Here is a 26,320-nt window from a genome sequence, read left to right on the forward strand (position 1 = left end):
ATGGTGTAAGTTGGTAGCTCATGTTGTTAACTTTCCCCCTTGAACACCAATCCTTCTTTGAGAGATGAGGAATTAAAGGAAGTTGGATTATCATGTTTGGCATTTTATAAGGAATTCAACATTTTTATATACAGTGGTGCCTCACACAACGAACTTAATTGGTTCCAGGAGCAAGTTTGTTATGTGAAACGTTCGTTATGTGAAACGCGTTTTCCCATAGGAATACATGTAAAAAAAAATAATTCGTTCTGCAGCATAAAATATGCTAAGATGACATAAAAAAGATAAATTTTTTGTTATTATTTTTATTTAGATACATCTAAAAACATACATCTCCCTGTCCTTTTACTTCCACTATCTTCCTATCCCATCTCTATTCCCTTTTGTCCCTCTCCCCATGATCAATCATCTCACCACCTCTCTCTGCCCTCACCCTCAGGGTTCAAGATTGCTTCCACTCTTTTTCCTGTTGTTCTCTCTGCCTGTCACCCTATGATTTAGCATCCCTTCTGCCCTTGTCCAATATTTCCCCTTCTCTCCCTCCCTCTCATCCCCTGCTCCAACATGTGCTTTCTCCACTCCACCTTTCCTCCCTCCCTGCCTCCACCTTTGTGGCGCTTTTGCACCCGACCGACAACAGAACAGGCCCGGTCGGACAAATCTCCCTGTCCTGTAGCCGCGAATCTAAATTACCTTCTTACAGCAGCTGGATTATTGAAGCTGCTGTAAGAGGTAATTTAGATTCGCGGCTACAGGGCAGGGAGGTTTGTCGGCCGGGCCTGTTGTCGGTCGATCGGGGGACCTGACCATCTGTGCACATTCTTCGGGGCGGACCGCCCCCTCCCCCCTCTTTCGTTCGCCATTGCCTTCTTCCTACCTGCCCTGCCGCAGCCGCACACAGCCGACCGGAAGTCTTCCTGATGTCAGCGCTGACGTCGGAGGAAGGGAGGGCTTTGCTTAAGCCCTCCCTCCGACGTCAGCGCTGACATCGGGAAGATTTCCGTTCGGCTGTGTGCGGCTGCGACAGGGCAGGTAAGGAGAAGGAGACTACCCTCGCGGCTCGACCAACCCCGCTGCGATCCAACCCCGCAGGAACCCCGGAAGTATGCAGCTCGGGCGACTTCGTTGTGTGAAACGAAGTACGTTATACGGATCACGACATAAAGTTCGTTGTGCGCAGCGTTCGCTGTGCGAGGCGTTCGCTGTGCGAGGCACCACTGTATTCATGTATTTTATGTTTCTATTTTATGCTGTTAGTACTGATATTTTTGGAATAGACTTGTATACCATAATACATGTTAGGCATAGTTTCACCCATAGAAAAGTGTGACCTAAACTGAAATTACAAATATAGTTATAATTGATAGGATGGAAGCAGTTCATGAGAAGCCGCCAAAATAGCACAGGGCCTACCATACAAATCCCACACAGATTAATTTATAGAATTCAAAATGGAGTTGCTGGAAGATAAGGAGAGGGGTGGAGAATATGTTGGAAACATTCAAATATTTACCTGGCTTCAACAGATTTGAAGGAATTGGTGGAAGGAAGGCTCATATGAAATAGTTCATTACTGAGAAATTGCTGAATGCCTGGAATAGCCTATCTGTAATTGAAAAGACTGGCTCAGGTAAATTGAACCAACATGAGAGAAGGATCCACTATACTTTAACTTAGCTCAGAGATATATAACTCTGAAGAGGGGGAGGTTACCCCCTCTTGGAGTAAGAGTTTTTCATCCAATCATAGCATGATTATTAGTAAAAACGGATCCGACTCATGAAGGTTTGAAATCATTGAAAAACAATTGAAAAACTGTATATATAACTTTGAATAATACTGTTTTCAAAATTTTAGAAAAATCAAAAGGTAATTGCGTTCAGGTTGTCACTAGAGGTGTGAAAGTGTACTTAACTTTTATGCAAAATACAGCTTCTCAGGGTCCCGACGCGGCCCCGTTTCGGCGTCTGCTTCAGGAGACACCGCCAACTGAGAGTGAAATTTGTGCAAAAGAGTCACACCATGTATAAGATGTCTAACTGTGATCTGAAGCACCAGGAACGAGCACTGAGACTCTAAAGGCTACTGTAACTGTGCAAGGTGTTAGAGCATTAATAACTGACAAGGCTGGAAAAAGCACATAAAATACATACCAGTCAAAAATTAGAGAAGTTCCGTGCAACAGAGAACGCCGACACCCGCTCCGATTTTTAAACCGGAGCGGGAGGGAAAAACCGAGCGTAAAAACTGAATCATGCTGGTAGAGTCCAAAACGTAAGAGGGAGCCAAAGGAACCTTTTCTTTAAGAAAAAAATCTACAAAAGCTGATTCATTAATCTTTGTCTAACCCTCCAGGTAGACCGATTGTATCCGGTATTGGATCCCTTCTTGAACCCTTATCAGCTTTTGTAGATTTTTTTCTTAAAGAAAGGGTTCCTTTGGCTCCCTCTTACATTTTGGACTCTACCAGCATGATTCAGTTTTTGTCATCATTTCAGAACATACCCAAGGATGCCATCTGACTTACCTTTGACATAACTGCGCTGTATACCAACATTCCCCAACGTGAAGCTATTGAAGTCATCTGAACAGAATTACAATCTCAAGACTTATCTGAAACCAGAATTCAGTTTTTGTTGGATGTAGCGCATGTGGCACTTAGCATGAATTATTTTCAATTTGACCAGGACTTTTATAAACAGATTAAAGACACTGCTATGGGGTCAAAAATGGCCCCCCTGTATATCTCTGAGCTAAGTTAAAGTATAGCGGATCCTTCTCTCATGTTGGTTCAATTTACCTGAGTCAGTCTTTTCAATTACAGCTAAGTTTCTTTTCTGACTCCTTTTGTTACATTGTCCCTGTTCTATTGGAAACATGGAATAGCCTATCAGCAGAGGGTTTAGCAAACGTAGAAGACTTTAAAAATTCTTAAGACTGGTACAGAAACCATGTTAAAGCCAAGTGGTTAGGTAATAGATAAAAGAAATGAAGTGAAATTTGAATGATGAATTTGGTACAGAAACTTACTTTATTCATTCAATCAATTACATGGAACTGTAGAGGCCCAAAAGGGAGAGAATAAATCCAGTTGGCACAGATTGACTATACGAATGTATCAAGTTTTTGAAAAGAGGAGGGAAGGTCACCAATCTGAAGTAACAATGCATCTTTTGATACATTCTTAGATATATTTGAGGGAAGATTACCAACATTCCCTCTAAGCAACTCAAAGTTGTAAGGGAGTCTTCCATCAGCATTCCTGCTGGTGGGGGTAGTGCTGGCAGAGGACTTCTTTGCAGCTTCAAACTCCTTAGAGGGAATGCTGCAGATGACATCTTTCTTACAGTGACTACAGGCTGAGTTTGCTATGCTTCTTAGCTAGAAAGGAAAAGTGATTTCTTGCAGACTATCCAGCTTGAATGGCTGACAGTCAAGAGATATCCAGATCACAGTGGGAAAAAAGTCATGGCAACGGCAAGAGCACTGAAAGTCATGAAGCGTATACAGCTGACAGCTGCAAGATATCCTCATCTATGATAGTGTAGACAGAAGGAACTTGAATGACTGGGTGAGTCAACTAGCTCTCATCTGCCAATGTGAACTGTTGAAAGATATTTCCTTTAATTTTCAAGGGCGATCGTGGTGAGTCAGGACCTGCAGGGCTTCCAGGTTCTCAAGGTGCTCCTGGGACAATGGGACCTGTTGGTGCTATAGGGGAAGCAGGACAAAGGGGTGACTCGGTAAGTAGTCAGGTTGCTTCTCCAGCTGATATATTGCGTAAAACAAACACTATTGACTGTCTCTTTTCAGATAGAGCTGTATTTTTTAAAATCAGGTTTCATTCTGCTGTATAACATTTGTTATACATTTTTCTTAAGGGTTCTCGTGGTCCTGTAGGTCCACCTGGTCGAGCTGGAAAACGAGGCTTCTCTGTAAGTGCTTTAAAATTATTTAGAGTAATATACATGTCATACTGAATAGAATAGAACATTAATAACGTACGAGGGGGTGCTAAAAAGTTCTCAGCCCAGGCAAGAAGGGAATGACGTGAAGCCATGAAACTTACAAGGTATTCCACATATTTACTCCTAAGTTCCACAAACTTGGCACATTGTGCCTGAAGTTTTTGTAATCTTTCTAAAAACTACTCTGATGTCTGGTCACTGAAATACTGCTCCGCTGCTGCAATCGCCTCAGACTCACTTAAAAATTGTTGCCCTTTCAAGCACTTTTTAAGGTTTGGAAACAGAAAATAGTGAAATGGAGCAAGATCTGGTGAGTAGGGTGGATGGTTAATGCACTGAAACCCCAGCTGCATCAAAACATTCATTCTTTTGCCAGCCTTGTGAGCCGACCCAGTGTCTTGCAAAAAGAGAACTCCTTTCCACAGTTTCCCTCTCCTTTTTTTTCTTTCAGTGCCTCCTTTAATGGGCACAGAAAGTTACAGTAGTATTCTGCATTAATTGTTTGGCCCCTTGGAAGATAGTCATTACAACACTTTCCTGATCCCAAAACACTGTGGCCATGACCTTTCCTGATGACTTTTGGGTCTTGAATGTCCTTGGCATTGGAGAACCTGAGTGCAGCCATTGCATGGACTGATGTTTTGTCTCAGGATCATAGTGGTGTAACCGTGTTTCATCAACAGTTACTAGTCGTTCCAAAAAGTTGGCATCAGCTTGCTGAAAATGCTGCAAAATCAACTTGGAAGTGTCCACTCAATGTCGTTTTTCATCAGCATTCAAACATTTGGGCACCCACAGCTGACAGCTTCTGCTTATCCAGCTGTTTGTGGATTATAAACCCAACACGTTCCCTGGATATCTATTCGCTGATCTGCCAAAATCAGGTCATGGACATGTTCAACAATTTCAAGAATTGACACTGTTTGAGGCCTCCCAGACTTTGCTGCATCTATGGTCTCAAAATCTCAACACTGAAAGTTTGCACACCACTTCTTCACTGTGGAGTATGATGGGCATTTGTCATTCAACGTTTGCATCATACGTTCATAGATTTTCTTTGGAGTTTTCTTCTGCAGGAATAGGAACTTCATAAGAGCTTGGAGTTCTACACTTGAAAATTCCACACTTTTTATTGACATGGTTCAATCAATGATCTGAAACAATGTCAAAACATGGTGTTATGATTCTGCAAATTGGCACTTTGCAAAATAAAATAACACTCAGAATCTAGGAAGTTGGTTGGGCTGAGAACTTTTCAGCACCCCCTCATAAGAACATAAGAATTGCCATATTGGGACAGATTGAAGTTCTATCACGCCCAGTATCCTGTTTCCAACAGTGGCCAACCCAGGTCCCAAGTATCTAGCTACTGTAGATCCCAAGTAGTAAAATAGATTTTATGCTGCTTACCCTAGGAATAAGCAGTGGATTTCTCCATGCCATCTGAATAGTGACCAATGGACTTCTCTTTTAGGAAATTATTCAAACCTTTTGTAAACCCTGATAAGCTAACTGATTTCACCATATTCTGTGGCAATGATTAGCACAGTAATGCTCACCCAACACATACCTTCCAAGAAAAAATATAAGTATTTTTAGCATGTGGGGACCTTAAGTAATCTGAGCCAATCAGAGCCTTAGGCCTCTCCCTGGTGCATCCCAGGATGCACCAGGGAGGGGAAGGCCTGCCATTTTGGAGAGGCAGGCCTGCTGGCCAGAGGGATTAAGCATCCCACCGTCTTGCCATCGTGAACCAGGTAGAGGGGGCAGTGGGTCATCAGATACACAGGGGAAGGTCGTCAGGGGCACGGTCAAGGTGGGAGTGGGCTTCGCTCCCACTGCCTGGGGGAGATGTCAAGGGGGGTTTCACTTGACGGCAGTAGCGGGAGAGAGTGGGCATCTCTCTTGCTGATGGGGGGGGGGTATTGGGGGGACGGGGGAAAGGGCAAAATTTTCTGGGAGGTCTGAGCTGTCAAGCCTTACTTTCCTGTCAATGCCGGAACCAATCAGTGCTCAGGCACTGACCAGAAAGTAAGGCTGTGACAGCTCAGACCTGCCAGAAAATTTTGCTTGCAAATGTAGGACAGCGAGGTTAGGGAATCAGCCTACAATAATAGAAAATTGTCTGGAGTGCTCCTTTAAATATTAATGACCTCGTTGTAATACATTTGCATGGTAGTGTCTGAGTCTGCCAGGAAGCTCAGAAAAGATCACAGCTGGTTGAATATTTCCACGCTAAGTTGATTGGAACCAGTTTAGCGACCATCGTTAAAGGCATGGTGGGTTTTGAGAATCTTACACTGAGGGGGGAAGTTGTGTAAACATATGCATATTCTTATCAGTATTGGCATTTCTATGCACATTTACAGGTGTCCAATTTTATAAGAGCAATTATCTGCTTATAAAATATACCTGACAAACTGAAATTATAAAATTACCACCTAAATGCAAACAAGATTGAGTGAAAAATCTTATATTGCATGTTGGTAATATTTACAGGGTCCTCAAGGACCACGTGGTGACAAAGGAGATAGCGGAGAACGAGGAGATAGAGGTCAGAAGGGTCATAGAGGCTTCACTGGTCTTCAAGGTCTTCCTGGACCTCCTGTAAGTATTATGCTCCTTATTTATTGTATAATAAATTAAGCCCTGACTTGTATTTCATTTTAATTGTAGATATTCAGTTAAATAAATCATAGTAGATCAAAGTGTACTGTAATGTGTGAGGGTCCACCTCTTCTGGATTAGTAATGTACTAAAGTCTTCCATATATAACATACTATAATGTTTAGTATAATCAGGCATTTGAAAATGGAAGTGGAAAAGCAATGCAATATCGAACTATCTGAATATCTGGACATTAAAAACCTTGCTGTGGCTAGTGTTTTAAAAAAAACTGATCACTGCAGGCTGAGCAATTTTACTATTGTCCTGTTGTATGCAAGGCATTATTTTTAAACGCCATATGAGTATTTAAGATCTGCAGAATCTATAAGGTCCCATGGATTCTATAAAGGTTGCCCAACTTTATGTTCCCAACATTGGGTGCTGAATCAGGGTCAGCACCACTGGCATACCTTCCCCCTTTACTATGCCACTGATCAGCACAAAAATAATTAGTTGGTTGGCTCCAATGATTTCGTTATTTGAGCTAACAAACTTAATTAGTACTAATTATGATTGTGTGCCAACCTAGCTATGTGCTATTCTGTAACAATAGGTGCCTAAACTGGTTCATATGCAACGTAAAATGGCATGGCCTTGGCAGGGGCATGGGTGGGTCAGGGACAGTCACAAAAGATATGCACAGTGTTACAGAATAATGGGGGTCTGTGCCTAAGTTGTATGCCAGGATTTATACCAAGTTTCAGCCAGCATAAGTCCTTGTATTCAAAATCATATTCTGAATTTGGCATGCAATGCTATTCTATAGAGTAGTGTTCTTCAACCACTGGTCCATGGACCAGTGCCGGTCCACAGAAATTTCCTGCCGGTCCACAGGGCCAGCACGTGCATCAGGCCCAAAACAGTGTTTTTCAACCGCCGGTCCACGGTGCGATCGATGCGGCGTTATCTTCAAGCCAGCTCCCTCTTCCTAACTGATTCAGTGCACAAAGCCACGGGCAGTGGCTCCTACGGGCATCCTGCGCCTGAACCGGAAGCCTTCTCTCTGATGATGCAACGTCAGAGGGAAGGCTTCCAGTGCAATTAGTACTATTATGGGGGCGGGGTCTGGGGTGGAGATTGGGTAGAGATGGGCGGGGTCTGGCACACAACTTAGCCCAGTGTTCTTCAACCGCCGGTCCACGGACCGATGCCGGTCCACAGAATAATTATTTTATTTCTGCCGTTCCATAGGTGTAAAAAGGTTGAAAAACACTTCTATAGAGTGCTTATCTCAAATTTAATCAGTGCACAAATTTTGGTTGCCATTTATAGAATCTGATCTTATATTTGCAACTTCATAACCATTTTATTTGTATTTATTTTAGGGCCCAAACGGGGAACTAGGTAGTACTGGAATTCCAGGACCATTTGGCCCTAGAGTATGTATATATTTATTATTTAAATCTAAAAAAAGTATGTATGTATGATTGTGCTGCTAAATAATATTGGAGCATTTTATTATGGTCATTATCTAGAATTTCTTGGACTAATATATATTGTAATAGATCATTTTTTCCTATTATGTCTCTTTGTCATCTTATCTAGCTGGAAAATATTTTTGCAAAAGATGTATGGGGGAAAGCTGACTTGCACATCAGGTTTTAATGGATATATGCAAACCCCCCACCACAACACTATATTAAAATGAATACTTTTCAAATAAGCATACACTTTAGTAAGAGGAAGACTTTTTTAAAAAAAATAAATCTGTTAATAGAATTTTAGGGTAGTAACTATTTACTGTATCTTTTCTTACAGGGTCCTCCAGGTCCAGTTGGGCCTTCAGGCAAAGAAGGTAATCCTGGTCCAAATGGACCTCTTGGACCACCTGGTGTACGAGGAAGTGTGGGTGAAGCAGGACCTGAAGTAAGTTTACAAAGATTTTGCGAATGAAGGCAGACTCATCTGTTTCAAATAGAAATGTTTTAGGTAATATGAATACAGTAAACTCTGTCCCATGGGGATTGGTGGATGCTGGATAACTGTAGTTTCTGGTTGCTTGAGAATTACTCTTAAAAATAGTTTTGTCTCCTTTCCCTTCCAATCTCACTCTCATCCTCTATCATTCCCCCATCCCCACTTTTAGGCCCAGCGTCCCTTCCCACCCTCCTTTGAGTCCAGCATCCAACTATCTTCCCTCCACCCTCCTGTACCTGCTGGACCCTCCCCCCCAAAAAGGTTCCTAACGTAGTTCCTTTAAGTTTCTGCAAAACTTAAAGCACTTGGTGATCCTAAAGGTCTTTATAGGCCACAGCATCTCTTTAAAGAAACCATACTCTTGATATACACTTACCTGAAGCAGCAGCATTAGCAGCTGGTCAACAGAGACAGTGCTGTAAGCAGGCTGTTCACGGCCAGACCCAGCAGGGCCTTTCCTCTACTGCATCAGAGCTGGCCATGAGCAGCCTGTTTACAGCACTGCCTCTGCTGACCAGCTGCCACTGCTACTTCGGGCAAGAGAAGGAGGGGGTGAGGATTGTCAGCTCATTTTAAAGTCAATGCAAAGAATGGGACAAGCAGTTTTTCACTTGTAGGAGTAATTAAACCGTTGATATTCAAAACAGCCTCCTGTCTAGTTAAATCACTTTTTCCTGTATCAACTGATATTCAGCAGCACTTAACTGGACAATGCCACTGAATACCAGCACTAGCCATCCCTGCAAGGCCGTCTGTGGGTGGAACCAGTACTTAAATGGTACTGGCTGCAGCCACAGATGGGGAATGGAGTCAGTGCTACATATATTTAAGATTGCTTCAACTTTATCATGGAGCTAACCAGTACCAGTGTGAATATTGGTCTGTGTCCATTTAACGATCTAATAGTAGCCTAAAGGATTTTGGGGCCCCCTCCTTCCTCTGCAATCTCAAGCTCCCCCTCCCCCCCCTTTTTCCTTATGCTAAATATCAGCCAGAAGCCACATAAGCTCCGGCAGCCAGCATGTGCAAAATTAGGCCTGGATAATCAATGCTGGTATCCAGACATGGCCCAATATAGAATATATGGGCTAATTCTGTCCACTTTAACAAACACGCTGACTACTACAGGCTGAATATTGACCACAAAATTGTTTTGGGAATTTATATCATGTCAAGTGGGGATGTGGTTTATTTTGTTTTTTCATTTATATGTATAAATGTTCTACATGCATGCATTCAAATTTATGTACATAAGTTCATCTTTGGCATGGATAAAATTGACATATTCAGATAGGAACTGAATTAATGTGCCTAATGAAATGAAATTTAAATAATTAAGAACATTTTTTAAATTCTAACCTTTTCTAGATTATTTTAGTTAATCTGCTCTATATGTAATTTCATATTTTTCTATCACTATTACAAACTGATAGGGTCCTCCAGGTGATGAAGGTCCCCCTGGTCCTCCTGGTCCTCCTGGACTTCTTACAGCTGCTATTGATGACATCATAGGTAACTATGATGACAGCATACATGAGCCACCTCCGGAATTCACAGAGGATGAAGCAGTTGCTGACGGAAACAAAACTGATCCAGGTGTTCACGCTACTCTGAAGTCCCTAAGTAGTCAGATTGAAACTATGCGCAGTCCCGATGGCTCCAAGAAACACCCAGCTCGTACTTGCGAGGATTTAAAACTCTGCCACACCTCAAAATCAAGTGGTAAGTATGAAATGTGACAGTAAGCAGAGAGACGGGGAAACAAGGACTAGTATGGATCTTTTCACAATTCGCAATCCATTTTCAATCCAACTATTGAGATTGGATCATAAAGGGTCACATCTCAAACCCTTTCCTTATAACTACTAAAAAATAGCTGAAAATTGATAGGAACAATCATATGATAAGAAATAGGGAATTTATCTGGTAAATCTTGATACATATATCTTTGATCCTGGAGTCTAAGGACAAGGAAGAAGAAAGATAGAGCAAGAAAGATGTATAAATTAAAAACGGAGAGATCTTGGTTTGGTAGGTTATGTTCAAGACAGTAATAGGAGACTATCTATTAGGCCTGGTATACAAAAAGAGATGAATTCCTACATTTTCTGCTGAACATTCATCTTAATTTAGTAGCTTACACATTTAGGATTGCCTAAATTATTTTGCCTAGATTTATGAGTCTAATTTGTGAATCTAGTGCTGAAAATCCATGCTAAACTCCTAACTTTTTTTCCCCCTACTCTGGATCCACCCCGTTGCCTCTTTGAATATTTCTAAATTTCACAGCATGCTGATGTTTTTGAATTTAACTTTAGGCACCCACTCTTAAAGGGGTCCTTTAAATAAAGCCTAGTGCATGCTAATGGACATTAACATTTTCTAAGAGCCACATGGCCCATAAGTATAAAATAGGACATGCAGCATTTAGCATGTGATAATTCTATTAGTAAAACAGCCTCCAGATTAGTAGCCTAAATCCTTTAAATATCTGACCCCATATTTCTTGATTATCAAACTGAACTGCACACCAGTTGTTATGGTGTTTATCTTAGAAACACTATTTGTGTTTTAGATGTTAATAAACTGGAACATAGGCATCTGTATTGCATGGACGTCCAAATCCCAATTCTACAAAGCCAAGATGTGAATGTCTAAAATTACAGGATGTGATTCTGGGCTTATGACCTGGATTGGCCACTGTAGAAACAGGATACTGGGCCAGATGGACCATTGGTCTGACCAGTATGACTATATTTAAGTTCTCACACACTCTTTACTCTGCAGTAGACACTATTTGACTATTCCTGCTGTCTGTTTGATAAGACTTACCTATACCCACAATTCTGCATTTTTCTCCTTCATGCCTACTCACTGAAACTCTACCATCTGAAGTACATTCAAAAACTTCTTATTTGAGGTTTCGGCGGGCTATGATTCCCAATTCAGTATTCTTTCTAAAATGCAATGCCACAGAAGCCCAAGCATAAGATAATGTACTGGATATTTTTTTATGTCCAAGAGCACCACCTTATATTTGGTTCCAAAGTGCAGAATATGAATGCTACAGCTGATGCTCTATGGAGCTCATGGCAGTAAACTGAAAAGGAGCACCACATAGAGACCTGGTACAGTCTTTTCCAGAAAACCAAAGTCTAATCTCATCTAATACATGATTTCTGAATCACTCTTAATACCATTTAGTTCAAGGCAATTTACATCAAAAAGAAGCCATAAAATTTTATTAGAAAATACAATTCCTTGGACAAAAAGGTATCCTTACAATTTTTTAACTAAAAGTACTAACTTTACAATCTATGATATCAAAATATCCAATAACTAACTTCTATCTTTATTTGTATAGGTAAATCATTCTAAATAACAATGATAGCATATGTAAAAAAAGAGTTTAATTGACCTGTAAAAGGAGGAAATTCCAGTAAAAATGTATTACTGTCTATTAGATGAATAATGCCAATGTGAAAAGAACAAAGTAAGATGATCGGAAGCCTCTGCTTGTTATAATATGGTGAATCAGACAGTTTCAAACACTATGGTCCTGATTCTGTATAGGACGCCCGGGAGAGGTGTCATACAAAATCGGGCCTACACTAACCCCAATTCTGTAACCGGCGTCCATGTTATAGACGCCGGTTAGAAAATCGGGTTAGATTAGATGCGGCTGCTACACTTATCGTGGCAAGGGATAAGTATAGCGGCCGGCTGTCCGATCGCCGGCAGGAGGGTGCCGAACCCCTCCTGCCGGAATGCCGCCCCCCCAAACTCACAATCGCCGGCAGGAGGGTGCCGAACCCATCCTGCCGGAATGCCACCCCCCCAAACTCCCAATCGCCGGCAGGAGGGTGCCCAACCCCTCCTGCCAGAAAGCCAGATTCCCCTCTGGACCCCCCCATGCTAAAGACTTCCCCCCATGACTCCCCTAAACTCCCCACCAACTAACCTCCTCCCCAACTAACCTTTAAATGTTGGTCGGCTGGATGGGTCTTGCTGGTGTCCAGCCGACAGGCCCGCTTCGTTGAAATGAGACTGGCCCGCCCCTTCCCGGCCCATCCCCGCTAAGTCTAAGGCCTGATTGGCCCAGGCTCTAGAAGCCTGGACCAATCAGGCCTTAGGCATAGCGGGTCCGCCCATCCCCACTAATCCTAAGGCCTGATTGGCCTACGAGCCTGGGCCAATCACACCTTAGGGTTAGTGGGGACGGGCGGACCCGCTATGCCTAAGGCCTGATTGGTCCAGGCTTCTAGAGCCTGGGCCAATCAGGCCTTAGACTTAGCGGGGATGGGCCGGGAAGGGGCGGGTCCATCTCATTTTGACGAGGCGGACCTGTCGGCTGGACGGCAGCAAGACCAGTCCAGCCAACCAACATTTAAAGGTTAGTTGGGGGGGAGGTTAGGGGAGTCATGGGGGGGAGGTCTTTAGCATGGGAGGTCCAGAGGGGGTCTGGCTTTCCAGCAGGAGGGGTTGGGCACCCTCCTGCCGGCGATTAGGTGTTTGGGGGGGCGGCGTTCCAGCAGGAGGGGTTGGGCACCCTACTGCCGGTGATCGGACAGGCGGTCGCTGCTGCTATACTTATTGCGGCAGGGAGATCCCTTGCCGCGATAAGTATAGTGGCCGCATCTACTTACAATGTAGGCCAGCATTTTGCTGGCCTACATTTTAAGCGTCTCTTCCTTTACTAGGGAGACGCGTAGGGCCGCCTAGGTTCGCTTAAGGCCCTTAGGCGTCTTGTGGGCCTCCCTAGGCTCCCGGAGGCGCCTTCAATATAGGTGGCCTGCCTGGGGAGAATTTTTTTTTTAAAAAAACATGCATCCCGATTGGTTGATTAGACAGCTGTAGGATGCCTACAGCTGCCTAAAATCGGGACGGCACTTTTCAGAATCGGCCTATATGCTTCTCTATAGGCAACTAATGATGTTTCTTATAGAATATAGGAACACCATCATATCTTTTTAGAGTACATATCAACTTCACTGCAGTATTTTGAATTAATTTTTTTTACAATTTTTTACCATTTTTTTAAAACATTTTTGAGTTTAAGTTCAAATATAAAGAATTACAATAACATGAGTTGTGATATCAACCTCTCTGAACCATCAATACAAAATGATGTTTGAAAAAATAAAATTTCACCAATCTCAACTGTCTCATACATAGATGGTTTTCTTCCATAAATTTGCAATTTATTCCTTTTATGTCAAGGAGGGGTCCAAAATAACCCCTAATACTTTGGTTGTCTTTTCAACTTTAAGAGAAGTTCCAGATTCCAATGTGATCAATGTAGGGACCAAAGATAAACTGATTTATTAAAGCATAGATCTTTTTATCTTATTTGCATTTAATTTCAGTTTACAGGGCAGAGCCCATCTTTCAAGTTTTCTAATACGGTCCCTGATGTTTAACATTGATATTTTAAATATCCCTATCCACTGGAATTGACCAAAAAATATCATCGGCATAAGAGAGTAAAAGATCTTCACCTGACAAAACCAAGGTCTCTACACAGAACTCATAAAGATATTAAAAAGTACAGGAGAAATAGAAGACCTCTGTGGAATTCCACAAAAAGAGTTCCAACTTTTAGAGAAACTCCATCCTTGATCACATAATAGTTCCGATTTGTAAGAAATTTCTTAAATCATTTAATAACAGATCCATATAAACCCAAATCACTTAATCTACTTATCAATAGTGAATGATTTATTTGAATCAATCGTTGCACTAATATCAAATTGTAGTAATATAGATTGACGATCTAAACTCAACCAATATTTTACTCTTGATGTTAACATTAACAATTACAATTCAGTGCTATGTTTAGGTCGAAACCCAAATTGAGCTGGATGTAAACAAGAAAATCGTTCTGTGTATTCTGATAGCTGCTTATTTACCAGAGACTCTAATAATTAAATTAACAGAGGAATATTGGCTACTGGTCTAAAATTAGATGGTTGAGAAAGATCACTGTTTTGTTGTTTTGGAATAGGCATAATAACAATATTACCCATATTTTGTGAAAGATAACCTTCAGCTACTGGTCTGTTAGTAAATTCAGCTAACTATGATAGAGTATTATTTGGAAGAGAAACAAAAAGAGACGAAAGGCATATGCCCAGTGCACAGTTTTTAGAAGAAAACTTTTTGAATAACAGTATTTTGAATAACTGTCACATCTCTTCAGTTACTGAAGTCAGCCAGTTAGTAACTGGCAAATATCTCCTCTGGCCCATTGCCAGGTGCCAAGAACAGCCCTATAACAGCTTATTCTTCTCCAAGATTGCCTAGAACACAAAGTAAGCACAGTTCCACAGTAGGAGAGCGTCAGCCAGAGCATTGACAATAGGGGATGAATAGTGACTGGACAGGAAGAAGTCTAATGGAGAAGTTGAAAGAGGAGATGAGAGACAAGAGGTTAGGGTATTGAGAGGCTGCTTGAGAAGAAGCAAAGCATTCCAGTAGCTATCTGTTTTATTGAATTGATTCTTAATATGCTGAAGAAAACAGCTTTAGGTTCTTCCCGATGTCTTCACATATTTCTTAAAAGCCATCAGCTCCACAAAGATTTTACCTTAAGGGCATGTAGAATCTCTGTAATAGAAATCCTACTTTCCTCTCTTTATCCCTACTGCACATACAGAATTGGAGGAAATATTTTATCACTCGAAGAATAGTTAAGCTCTAGAATGCATTGCCAGAGTTTGTGGTAAGAGCAGATAGCATAGCTGGTTTTAAGGAAGGTTTGGACAATTTCCTGGGAGAAAAGTCCATAGTCTGTTATTGAGAAAGACATGGGGGAAGCCACAGCTTGCCCTGGATCAGTAGCATGAAATGTTGCTACTACTTGTGTTTTGGCCTGTTACTAGTGACCTGGATTGGCCACCGTGAGACTGGACTACTGGGCCTGATGGACCTTTGGTCTGACCCAGTAAGGCTATTCTTATGTTCTTATGTAAGCAATCCATAATAAATCTTAAGTGACATACTACACTTTACAAACATAAAAGTATAAATCCAAATTAAAGATTTGCAACAACTATAGGGCCGTAATATTTATAAGAATTTACCTGACTTGGCCTATCCAGTGATTTTCAGCATTATCCCAGGACAAGCAGGCAGCATATTCTTAACACATGGGTGACGTCACCGACGGAGCCCTCGGTACGGACCTTTTTAACTAGAAGTTTCTAGTTGGCCGCACCGCGCGTGCGCGAGTGCCTTCCCGCCCGACGGAGGAGTGCGTGGTCCCCAGTTTCTTCGTTTCCGCGGAGCGAAGAAGACGCGTGTATTTTTTCAACGGCCGTTGAAATCACTTTTTCGCCTTCCCGCTCGCGTTTTTTTCCTAATTTTTTCTCTCTTTACCTTCGGGTTTACTTTTTCTTTGATTTGCAAAAAAAAAAAAAAAAAAATTTCATTTTTCCTTTTCCTTTCGTTTTTGCCCCGGCGGGGCCTGTTGCCATTATACAGGCCTCGGACTTCGATTTTGCGGAGGCTATCTTCCCCTTCATGCCCCCGCAGGTCGGTTTTAAGAAGTGCCAGCGGTGTGCACGCCCGATCTCCGTTTCTGACCCACACAATTGGTGTTTGCAGTGTCTGGGTCCGGAGCATCGGGCAGACTCCTGCACCCGCTGTGCCACTCTGCAAAAACGAACACTTAAAAACCGAAGAATCCAACCATCGGCGTCTCTGGCGCCAGGTAAGCCGGCTAAGAAGCCTTCCTCTTCCCTCGAGCGCCCTCCAGCTACGGTGGCGACACCGTCCCTACCGGCATCGCACCGGTCCCGCAAACACTCCGCCCCGATATCGGTGAGTGCCTCGTCATCGGCCTCCTCATCGCCGGGGCGTGGAGCGGCATCCAAGGAACCGAAGAAAAAGAAAGCGGTTCCGATGCCACCCCTAGATGACCGTATCTCGGTCATTCTCAAAGCTCAGCTTCAGGAACAGTTGAAGAAACAACTTGAACAGCTGTTACCCTCTATCCTGGCACCGCTCCTTCCGGTACCAGACCGGCCCGAGCCCCGCACCGAGCCCCCGGTGTCCACTCCTTCGGTACCGGTAAACACCTCTATGCCGATCCTTTCGGCTCAACAACTTCACGCCGATCCGGTGGTTCATTCTCAGACCAATGTGGATCCTTCTCGGCACCAGGCGGTACGGCATTCTTCTCGGGACCGAGAACGACGCCGATCGTCCTCCCCTGGTACCGTTTCAGTGCGCTCTGGTAAGTCTTTGTCCAAGACTCGCCACACCGCGCCCTCCACCCCGGTGTCTCGACATGCACCAGAGGTCAGAGACCCTGATTTGTGGGAGGAGACTCCCCTCGGTACCGAGGAGGATCCCTCCTCATCTGATGAGGAACCATCGGCACCCGATGCCACCTCTAAACCGGAGCAGTCCTCATTCACTAAATTTCTGAGAGAAATGTCTGCTGCCCTATCCCTTCCACTAGAATCTGACTCGAAAAAGTCTCAAGCCTTTCTAGAGGCTTTAGATTTTGAGCAACCTCCTAAGGAGTTCCTCAAGCTTCCCGTACATGACATCCTACGGGAAACGTTCTACAAGAACTTGGAAACTCCCCTCACGGTACCGGGAGCCCCCCGTAAGCTGGACAACCTTTACCGGGTCATCCCTATACCTGGATTTGACAAATCTCAATTGCCCCATGAGTCCCTTTTAGTGGAATCCACTTTGAAAAAGACCCAGGGCTCCAGTGTCTATGCCTCTACCCCTCCTGGCAGAGAAGGTAAGACCATGGACAAATTTGGCAAGAGGCTTTACCAAAATGCCATGCTGGCCAACAGGGCAAACAACTACTCCTTCCATTTTTCTTTCTACCTAAAACACTTGGTCCAACAACTGTCTACCCTTCAGAAGTACCTTCCTGAGCGCAAGGTCCCGCTATTCCAACAACACATCTCTGGTCTTCTCCAGATGCGAAAATACATGGTCCGCTCAATATATGACTCCTTCGAGCTCACCTCTCGGGCCTCTGCCATGGCTGTAGCCATGCGTCGACTAGCCTGGCTCAGAGTCTCCGACCTGGACGTCAACCACCAGGATCGTTTGGCCAACGCCCCCTGTCTCGGGGATGAACTCTTTGGAGAGTCCCTGGATTCCACCACCCAGAAACTCTCGGCCCATGAGACCAGGTGGGACACCTTGATCAAGCCAAAAAAGAAGGCTCCGCCTGCTCGACCCTATCGGCCTCAATCTTCTTACCAGCGGAGGTTCTCAGCCAGGCCACTCAATCCGCCCCCCCCAACAATCTCGGCGACCTCGTCAACAGCAGCACCATGCCCAGGCTCGATCTCAGGCCACTCAACCCTCTAAGCCGCCTCAGCCTGCTAAACAGTCTCAGCCCTTTTGACTCTTCTCTCCAGGGCATAGCCAGTCATCCTCCCTCACTGCCTCTTCCACAGCCTATCGGGGGTCGTCTCACCATTTTCTCCAGCCGTTGGGAAGTCATCACGTCGGACCAGTGGGTCCTCAACATCATCCGCCACGGCTACTCTCTCAACTTCCAGACTCTTCCACCAGACAACCTTCCCGTAGAGTCTGCTTCACACTCTTCTCAAACCCCCCTCCTCCTGAGGGAAGTTCAATCCCTCCTCCTTCTCAATGCCATCGAAGAAGTACCTCCAGATCAAAGGGGTCAGGGATTCTACTCCCGCTACTTCCTGGTTCCCAAAAAGACGGGAGACCTCCGTCCCATTCTCGATCTAAGGGACCTCAACAAGTGTCTGGTCAAGGAGAAGTTCAGAATGCTCTCCCTTGCCACGCTTTACCCTCTTCTTTCTCAACACGACTGGCTATGTTCCCTGGACCTCAAAGAGGCCTACACTCACATCTCCATCAATCAGAGTTCTCGCCGCTACCTGCGGTTCCAGGTACTGCACCACCACTATCAGTACAAGGTGCTACCGTTCGGCCTCGCTTCCTCCCCCAGGGTCTTCACCAAGTGCCTTATAGTGGTAGCGGCCTTCCTCAGGTCTCACAACCTCCAGGTGTTCCCCTACTTGGACGATTGGTTGGTGAAAGCACCTTCATCTCAACTCGTGCTACAAGCTACTCATCACACCATCTCTCTCCTCCACCTCCTGGGGTTCGAGATCAACTACCCCAAGTCGCATCTGCTTCCCACCCAGCGACTTCAATTCATTGGAGCAGTTCTGGACACCACGCTGATGAGGGCCTTTCTCCCCTCCGATCGCCAGCGGACCCTGCTCCATCTCTGCCGTCAGGTGCTCATGCATCCCTCCATTCCTGCCCGACAGATGATGGTCCTCCTGGGTCACATGGCCTCGACGGTGCATGTCCTTCCTCTGGCACGTCTCCACCTTCGTACGCCTCAGTGGACTCTCGCCACCCAATGGTCACAGACTACGGATCTTCTTTCTCATCCCATCTCTGTGACATCATCTCTTCAGCAATCTCTCCAATGGTGGTTGAACTCCTCAAATCTTTCCAGGGGTCTACTCTTTCATCTGCCCCCCCACTCTATGATCATCACCACAGATGCGTCCCCCCTACGCGTGGGGAGCTCACCTGGGAGATCTACGCACCCAGGGACTTTGGACCCCACAGGAGCGTCGTCATCACATCAATTTCCTGGAACTCAGAGCCATGTTCTACGCCCTCAAGGCTTTCCAACATCTTCTCTGCCCTCAAGTCCTCCTCCTGTGCACAGACAATCAAGTCGCCATGTACTACATAAACAAGCAAGGCGGCACCGGATCTCGCCCCCTTTGTTTGGAGGCTCTGCGCATCTGGACCTGGGCCACGGACCGCAATCTCTTTCTCAGGGCGGTCTATATCCAGGGCGAACAGAACTCTCTGGCCGACAATCTCAGCCGCATCCTTCAACCTCACGAGTGGACGTTGGACCCTCCGACTCTGCTATCCATCTTTGCTCGATGGGGCACTCCGCAGGTGGACCTCTTTGCAGCACCTCACAATCATCAGCTGCCCCAATTCTGTTCCAGACTCTTCTCTCCTCACCGTCTGGCTCCGGATGCATTCCTGCTCGATTGGAGGGATCGGTTCCTGTATGCCTTCCCTCCACTTCCTCTGATGTTGCGGACCTTGTCCAAACTCCGCAAGGATCACGCCACCATGATTCTTATCGCCCCTCGGTGGCCTCGCCAACACTGGTTCTCACTCCTGCTCCAACTCAGCTCCAGGGAACCCATTCTACTCCCTGTGTTTCCTACTCTACTTACGCAGCAGCATCAGTCTCTACTGCATCCCAATCTGTCTTCGCTCCACCTGACAGCTTGGTTTCTCTCGGGCTGACCTCTCCAGAGAATCTATCTCAACCGGTCCGCCTCATTTTGGACGCCTCCAGGAAACCGGCCACTCTCCAATGTTACCATCAGAAGTGGACCAGATTCTCCTCGTGGTGTCTCCGGCATCGTCAGGAACCCACCTCCTTAGCGGTGGAAACTGTCTTGGAATATTTGCTCTCACTGTCCAATGCGGGCCTCAAAACTACCTCCATCAGAGTCCACCTCAGTGCCATCACTGCGTTTCATGAGCCTATTCTCGGAAAACCCCTCACGGCTCATCCTCTGGTTTCCAGATTTATGAGAGGGCTCTTCAATCTCAAACCGCCTCTCAAACCTCCTCCTGTCGTCTGGGACCTGAATGTGGTTCTCTTAGCCCTCATGAAACCTCCGTTTGAGCCTCTTGCCACAACTTCGCTCAGGCTTCTTACCTGGAAGGTGCTTTTCCTAATTGCCATCACCTCTGCCAGGAGGGTTAGCGAACTGCATGCACTGGTTGCCGACCCACCTTTCACTGTTTTTCACCATGACAAGGTTGTTCTGCGTACCCACCCTAAATTCCTTCCCAAGGTGGTCTCGGCTTTTCACCTTAACCAGTCCATTGTGCTGCCCGTCTTCTTCCCTAAGCCTCACTCGCATCCTGGGGAACAGGCGTTGCACACGCTGGATTGTAAGCGTGCCCTTGCTTACTATCTTGATCGTACCAGAGCTCACCGGACATCCCCTCAGCTATTTTTGTCTTTCGATCCCAACCGTTTGGGTCGTCCTGTCTCCAAACGGACACTTTCCAATTGGCTTGCTGCCTGTATTGCTTTCTGCTACGCTCGGGCCGGTCTCTCACTGGATGGAACTGTCACGGCCCACAGGGTCCGAGCTATGGCTGCTTCTGTAGCTTTCCTCCGCTCCACGCCCATCGAGGAAATCTGCAAGGCGGCCACTTGGTCCTCAGTTCACACATTCACTACTCACTACTGTCTGGACGCATTCTCCAGACGGGATGGACACTTCGGCCAATCTGTGTTACAAAATTTATTTTCCTAATGGCCAACCATCCCACCTCCCTCTTTGTTAGCTTGGAGGTCACCCATGTGTTAAGAATATGCTGCCTCCTTGTCCTGGGATAAAGCACAGTTACTTACCGTAACAGGTGTTATCCAGGGACAGCAGGCAGATATTCTTACGTCCCACCCACCTCCCCGGGTTGGCTTCTTAGCTGGCTTATACTAACTGGGGACCACGCACTCCTCCGTCGGGCGGGAAGGCACTCGCGCACGCGCGGTGCGGCCAACTAGAAACTTCTAGTTAAAAAGGTCCGTACCGAGGGCTCCGTCGGTGACGTCACCCATGTGTTAAGAATATCTGCCTGCTGTCCCTGGATAACACCTGTTACGGTAAGTAACTGTGCTTTGCAATCTGATAATGCTGCTGAAAGTCATAGCTGAGTATTCATAGCTGATGGTTATTTTAGAAGTCCTATTTGTAATCAGCATATATAAATACCAATATTTATATATGCATACAGGCCATTCCCTATCAAGTGGTCCAGAACTCCCAACTTGACCTTCTGAGAAATTGCTGAAATTTTCTTAGGGGATATATTGGGACCTCTAATGAAGATATCTAAAGTTTTGGGGCATGATCTCAACCAGGTACAGAGTTAGGGGCCTCTTTATTTGGGCTTTTTTTTTTTTTTTTTTTTGTATCTGTGGAAGATGTCGGGTATGGACCCTCCTTGAAACTGAACCAGTTGACATGGAATTACTGGGTTTTAGACAGAGGGGTTTCACATGTGCAAGTCATAAGTATATGCAAAAAGCTAAGGCAGGGGTAGGCAATTCCAGTCCTCGAGAGCCAAAGTCAAGTCAGGTTTTCAGGATATCCACAATAAATATGCATGAGATAGATTTACATCTCAAGGAGGCAGTGCATGCAAATCCATCTAATACATATTCATGGTGGAGATCCTGAAAACCTGACCTGGCTCCGGCTCTCGAGAACCGGAATTGCCTACCCCTGGGCTAGGGGATATGGTTTGAATGTAGTTAGAAAGGAGTTAGGGTGAGACCAAATTATACATGTATTTCCCATTTCAAAAAGGGAATACACTTCTATAAGAACCATTGTGATTTATACCTGCTTCTAAACAGATCTAGGTTTAATAAGGGTGCTTATTTTTGGCAGCACTCTACCGAAGGGATTAGGGAGGTTGCCCCCTGTTCTCCTCTCCCTTGAAATTGATAGTGCTGCATAGTTAAAGACTCTGTACCTAATTGGAAGAAATAGATATCTAAGTTTCCAAAATGTTTAAATCTCAATTTTACAAAGTCAATGATATACATGTTTAAAATTTAAAAGTTTATTTCTTAAGGAACCATGGTCTGGACATGTTATAGGCTGGACTGGGGTGGGATTAAAAAATAACATATTCCCCATCTCGGAAGGAGAATTCACGTCCATGTCAATAAAGATTGACACTGCGATTTACATATCCTACCTCAGACATGTAGGTTTCAGAAGTTCTTAAAAGCATAACTGACAAGGGATATCAGGATTTGTGACAGCATTGGAAAAAATATACACATACTGTATGTTCAGAACAATAGACACGTTTCATGCCTGTTTTGTGCCCTGTTGATATTGTAAATCTTTATGATTCTAAAGCGTATGCTTCTGTTGGATGAAACCAGCAGAAAACATTTGTTCCTAGCAGAACTTGAGTTATCCTGACCTAGATATTTTGCATCCTATTAGTATATCCTTAATAACATGCTGCTCTGTATGTCTAAGGATCATACATAATAAAGCATATCTCATTGTTTATGAATAGGTGAATATTGGATTGATCCCAATCAAGGATGCTCTGAAGATGCCATCAAAGTATACTGCAACATGGAAACCGGAGAGACTTGCATTTCGGCAAATCCATCCAGCATACCTCGAAAAACTTGGTGGAGCACCAGAGGTTCACATGAGTTGAAGCCTGTATGGTATGGTCTTGATATGAACAGAGGCTCACAGGTGAGGAAGCGTATTTCACTTTGACAGAATTCTCAAGCTTTGCTGTATGTATACGCTATAGTTGAAAGAAATATAACAAGTAACAGTGAGCCTTTATAAAATTTTCCCAAATCTTGCCTATTTTAGGTGTAATTTTTCAATGTTTCCCCACATATAAAGTCTATTTTATAAGCAGTAAAGACCTTGTAAAACAATTGCTTAATGGTGTATGTGCATATAAGTACATGTACCAAAAAGATGGTGTGTGCATTTTCATTTTATTTATTTAATATTTTTTCTACCCTTATGAAAAAGACAATCCCAAGGCAGTATACATAAAATATATGTAAAATCAGTAACATGTAATACAATTGCAGCTCCAACATGAAACAATCAAATATGGAAGAATAGTACACTTCTTATGGTCTCTCAAAAACAATCAACCTATCCTGTCTCCTGCTGGAAACAGCTGGGCTATAAATACTCATCTAAACCAGAGGAAATCCTCTAGAAATCACTGATCAACAAAAAAGGGGAAGATGCAGGAAAAGCCCCAACCCTCAGTCTGGCAGATTGCAACACTTCGGCAACAGGAAGGACAAGCTCACATCCTAGGAGTGTGTAAATTGCTCTGGCCTATATTTCTGCACTTTAGCTGAGAAATAAGAGTGAAATATCTTGAGAGCCAATTGGTGAAACATCTTGAAAGCCAATATTAACAACTTACTACAGGCAACCAATGAAAGGAACATGTGTTAGGTATAAGATGATCCTGTCAAGAATTTAGCACCTACATTCTGGAGCCTTTGCAATTGCCTCAGACTCTGCAAAAAAAACAAACAAAAAAACAACCTTGAAAACAAGACATTGCAATAGGCTAATCACATTAATACCAGCTCTTGAACAACAGTAGACAAATCCCGACCTTAGAATTACATGGTTCTAACTGTACCAAAAGTTGGCTTGCAGTTAGAATCTTGTAATCCCATGCAGAGATTAATTTCTGTACATAGAACCATGTAATTTCTTATGAAATGAAGGAACGGTTAAGTTGCAATAAATCCTCGTGAGTGTTGTAACATCTACATGTCAGATAGAACCCGGAAGTCATTGGAGTTAAAAATACAGTAAAACCTTGGATTGCAAGTAACTTGGTATGCAAGTGTTTTGCAAGACAAGCAAAACATTCTATTAAATTTTAAGTTGATATACAAGCAGTGTCTTGCAATACAAGTACATACAGTATACACATATCACAACTGAGCCGATGGTTCTTCTCTCTCTGACGTTGCGGGAGTGTATTGACTGTTCTAAATGAGCAAAGTCTTACAATACGAGTACATATAGTATACACACATCACAACTGAGCCGATGGTTCTTCTCTCTCTGATGCTGCGGGAGTGTAGTGACTGTTCTAAATGAGTGAGGTCTTGCAATACAAATACGTTATAGTATTTTGTATTAAAGTTTTAGGGTTGTGGAATGAATCGTCTGAGTTTCCATTATTTCCTATGGGGAAATTCGCTTTGATATACGAGTGCTTTGAATTACAAGCATGCTTCTGGAATGAATTATGCTCGCAAACCAAGGTTTTACTGTACTGAAAATTGTCACTGAGAACCCTTCAATTCTAAGGTCGCAAAATCCTGCTGAGCAAAAAATATAGGGCTCATTTTCAAAAAAAGAAAAATGTCCAAATAGTGGTATAAAAAGGCAGATGGAGGTTTATCTCACCAAACCTTTTGAGTTGCTATTTTTGAAACATATTTTGGATATGGATTCACTTTGGAGGTTGTCTGCAGTGCATCTAAATCTGAAGAGGGCATGTTGGAGATGTGATTTTTGTGAGACTAGAGTAGGCACAAAACAAGGAGAGGCCAGCATTTTTAGTAGACTAGCCACACAGACATATCGACAGAGCAGTGGGAGACCCTAGGGGACACTGGGGGAGAGTGTGTAGGGGGAGGGGGGATCATGCCTTCATCACTCCAGTGGGCACCCTTTTGGCACTTATTCATTGTTAAAACAGGTCTAGCCCCAGACATTTAAATTGTGCCCTTTTCATATTCAATGTTCAATTTTTGCTGAAAAATATCCAAATCATAATCCTGCTCTAGTCCTTCCTAAATTATGCCTCTAACATGTCCCCTTGAGATTTAGATGCACTGCAGACAAACAGCATAACAATCTTTCAAGTTTATTTTAGTCTTGATATACCACTTTTAAGTGCAAAGCGATTTACAATTTCTATAAAAATATAAAATGGTGGATGACAAAATTCACAAGATCAGTATAGACATGACACAATACATAAGGGCAAATGGGAAAGATACATTGCATAAAAATAAAAAGAGGGGTAGTGAAAAACAAAAGGGGTAGAGGGAATCTTTAATGTTAGGCCTAATGTCTGAGTGTTATAAATAAGGAGACCTAGGAATAGATATCAAAAGCATCTTTGAAAAGAAATGTTTTAAAACTAGATTTAAAGTTGTTGAGGTTCTTTTCTTGTCTCAGGGTCAGTGGTAGGGTGTTCCACAATGTGGGTGCGGCTACTGAAAAAAATCATTTTACGTGTTGTATCATAAAACAACTGACGGACAGAAGGAACTGCAAGGAGATACTAGGAAGAGCGTAGTGCCCTATGTGATTCAAAGGGGATCAGCAATCTGTCTATGAATGAGGGCATATGATTAGATTGAACTTTGAAAGCAAGAAAAAGAGTTTTGAAAGTAATCCTATGGGAAATAGGTATCCAGTGAGCTTTTTTAAGGAGGGAGGTAACGTGATCGAATTTGTTAGTGTTACAGATGATTTTTATAGCAATATTTTGAATGACTTGTAGTCTCCTAATCTCTTTTTGAGTAATGCCCTGGTAAAGGGAGTTACAGTAATCAAGGGTTGATATTATTAATGAATGAATAGGGTTGATATTATTAATGAATGAATAAGAACGTTAATTGAATTAGAGTTGAGTAGTGATGAGAGAGATCTTATCATTTTTAATTTAAAGAAGCATTTTTGTACTACTGAACTAATTTGAGAAATTAAAGGATAATGTGTTATCGAAGATTAAGCCTAGGATTTTGATGTTTGTGAATGGGTTTCAAAAATAGTGAATTGGATGTTTTTCTCACCAAACTCTTCTATCTGCCCCTTTATGTCCTTTTCTGACTATTTTGTTTTGAAAATGAGCCCCTTTATAACATAAACTCTCAGAAGTATACCTGTTCCAAAGCAGGTGTAACTGGATGCATTTACTTTATAGGGCTTTATAAACCATCTATCCACATAAATATGCTGTTACCTTACCACGGCTATCTAGTGGTACAGTAGGCATGCTCAGGGGTAGAGTGTGGACATAGTTTCAATTTAGAAAAAAATGTTTGCCATTCCATTCTTAAATTAAGTCCCATTGGTTCGATAGTATTCAGTATGAATGTCCATTGTTGCTCCCAGATGAACTAATAGTTGCAA

The 26,320-nt window shown here is 43.5% G+C and overlaps 1 protein-coding gene across 2 annotated transcripts in view; it reads left to right on the forward strand.

Annotated features, from left to right (window-relative positions):
* COL5A2 (collagen type V alpha 2 chain) overlaps positions 1-26,320 on the forward strand; it is a 306,470-nt gene that overhangs the window by 271,939 nt on the left and 8,211 nt on the right. For both annotated transcript variants that reach the window (XM_033945794.1, XM_033945795.1), the window contains 7 exons: positions 3,636-3,743; positions 3,882-3,935; positions 6,468-6,575; positions 7,961-8,014; positions 8,394-8,501; positions 9,986-10,274; positions 22,677-22,867. In XM_033945794.1, the coding sequence (XP_033801685.1) occupies positions 3,636-3,743; positions 3,882-3,935; positions 6,468-6,575; positions 7,961-8,014; positions 8,394-8,501; positions 9,986-10,274; positions 22,677-22,867 (912 nt within the window). The remainder of the gene's footprint in view (positions 1-3,635; positions 3,744-3,881; positions 3,936-6,467; positions 6,576-7,960; positions 8,015-8,393; positions 8,502-9,985; positions 10,275-22,676; positions 22,868-26,320) is intronic.

Source organism: Geotrypetes seraphini, chromosome 5, assembly GCF_902459505.1.
Source record: "Geotrypetes seraphini chromosome 5, aGeoSer1.1, whole genome shotgun sequence".
Taxonomy (NCBI): domain Eukaryota; kingdom Metazoa; phylum Chordata; class Amphibia; order Gymnophiona; family Dermophiidae; genus Geotrypetes; species Geotrypetes seraphini.